The sequence below is a fragment of the Cyprinodon variegatus genome, unplaced genomic scaffold, assembly GCF_000732505.1.
Source record: "Cyprinodon variegatus isolate N-32 unplaced genomic scaffold, C_variegatus-1.0 Scaffold274, whole genome shotgun sequence".
Taxonomy (NCBI): Eukaryota; Metazoa; Chordata; class Actinopteri; order Cyprinodontiformes; family Cyprinodontidae; genus Cyprinodon; species Cyprinodon variegatus.
Window position 1 is genome coordinate 158,266 of NW_015150727.1, and position 2,273 is coordinate 160,538.

Here is a 2,273-nt window from a genome sequence, read left to right on the forward strand (position 1 = left end):
GCTTTAACATCGGTATCGATATCGGTTATCGGCTACATGAGTTTTAAAATATCGGCATATCGGATATCGGCCAAAATCCCAATATCGTAGTACATCATGTGCTGTGAAAATAAAATGATCTGCATCTTGCTCATATCAAAGAAACTAAAAACAAATCTCATGTCAATTGGGTTGTAGAATCCTCTTCCTATGAATATTTAAATCTCTGTGAAAAAAGTGCAGATCATTCTTTAATAAGATCCCCGTCAAACAGAAATGCAATGTTTGTTTTAAAGCTAATGTGTTCAGTGGACCTAGTGGAGGAGTTTTTTGTTTTTTTAATGCACAAAACTGCGACAAAAACATGATTAAATTGGAAAATAAAACAGCATGATCGGCCGTAAGGAGTGCGGAGGCAGAGCAGACTCTATGTAACGCGTATTACTGAGGGTATGTTGGCCTGACACCGTATGCTAAGCTGACAGATCAACGGCTGGTGGCTGCATGACAGCTCACGGATAAGCAATGGTTTTTCAGAAGACCGTCGACTGAAACCGTCGCCAAACACGTCTCCATCAGTTCAGACTGAACCATCGAAAACACAAAAAAGTTGAAGCCGTTTCCCTTCCTGCACCGCATGTCCAGCCTCTTTATCAAACCTCAGAGCTGACAGAAACTGCAGGGTGGAAGTGAGAGCTACGTTCACCATCACCAAGGTTTGAAAACAAAAAAGCTGTTAGAAAATTCGAGAAAACTTTATGAGAGAAGGACTTCAGTTGAACCTTTTACAGCAGAGGCCAAAGTGGTTCCGTCAGATTAAGCTCCATTAAACATGGATTCTTATTCCCGCTCAGACTGCTGGGAAGAATCCAGCCGTACGGATGAACCGGGATAAGATAGATTTATCGTTTTATATATGTCACAGATCACATTCTGTTTACTTCTGGGGGCGGGCTTTACTCTAGATAGGAGGAGTGAAGACATTTCTATTGGTCGGCTGGACGTTAGCAACAACATTTCTATTGGTGAAGAGGGATTTTCTTTTTAATTTTCAGTTATTAAACATTTAGCAATAATGGAAAAACATCTACTCCATACTCAAGGAACATCTATACCAGGTTTGATCAAGTGAAGCGATCGGAAGCAGGGAATTCTGGGGAGAAGCAGGGAATTCTGGAGAGAAGCAGGAATCTTGGCAAAGCCCTGCAGCTGATGAGCTCATTGAAATATTTCTACGGCTCACCTTCATTTTATCCGCCTGAGACATTTTCTTTTCTCGTTGATCGACCTGAAAAAAGCAGAGGAGCAGTTTAGGAGATGTTCAAGGAGGAAAAAACCCTAAAACATAAAGTCCCCCCCCCCTACACCCATCCCCCCCAGATTGATTTCCTGCCATATTTTCACACAGAGGCTTCAATGAGGGCAGAGAGACAGGAAGTCTACTCAGAATGGCTTCTGAGAAAGAAAAAAACCTGTTTCCCTTCATTGCAGCTGCCTCCTCTTCACACACACCGACTTTAATCTCTAAAGACTAAAATCTGCCGCTTTAATTAATCCAGCCATCCCTGTAATTTGCTTCATTAGGTTTGTATCAGATTACTGTCATCTAGTGTACTTTACTAAGAACAACAAGGATGTGAACACACCCACATTAAAGATTAAAAGCATTAAATCTACGTTTAACTGGAAGAAATAATTACATTTAAAAGTTTATATCTGTTTTGTTTAATTGTGGTTTTTATTTGAGGTGTTGAGCTAGTTTTAGTTTAGCTAATTCAATCTAGAAGGAGCATCTTTAGCAAGCTAATAAACTAATTAGCCCTGTAATTAGCTGGCTAATAAAAGCCGGCTAATTATCTATTATTATAATTAACAAAAGTGACCGGAACAGAAAAATAAACATGTTTATTAAACTAACAGAGCACATTAGCTGATTATCCAGCAGCTCAGGGTTAGCAGTTAGCCGCTTAGCTTCGGATGCAGGATGTTAACTAGCAGCTAACCGTTAGCTTCTCCTGTTAATGAATAATAAATAAAACATGAAGCTCAGAGCAGAATCAGGTTAACTTACAGCGAGAGAGAAGATGGAGGAAATAAGATGGAGGTCCGGGGAGAGGAAGGACGAGCTGCCGACGGAGGAGAAGGTTTGGAGGCGGAGAGTCAGCGGAGAGATTCTTCAGATTCCGGAGCAGCAGCAGCAGCTTCCTTTAGACCACAATGCAACAGGGGAGCCTGAGGAGCCCAGAACCAGGAACCCAGAAACCTGCAGAGGAGTCCGAGGAGCCCAGAACCAG

The 2,273-nt window shown here is 41.6% G+C and overlaps 1 protein-coding gene across 1 annotated transcript in view; it reads right to left on the reverse strand.

Moving 5' to 3' along the window:
- Window positions 1-688, reverse strand: part of LOC107089958 (septin-2-like) — a gene marked incomplete at its 3' end in the record, with an annotated part of 17,795 nt that extends 17,107 nt beyond the window's left edge. The window contains exon 1 of the mRNA XM_015383050.1: window positions 639-688. Coding sequence (XP_015238536.1) covers window positions 639-688 — 50 coding nt within the window. The remainder of the gene's footprint in view (window positions 1-638) is intronic.
- Window positions 689-2,273: the final 1,585 nt, after the last annotated feature.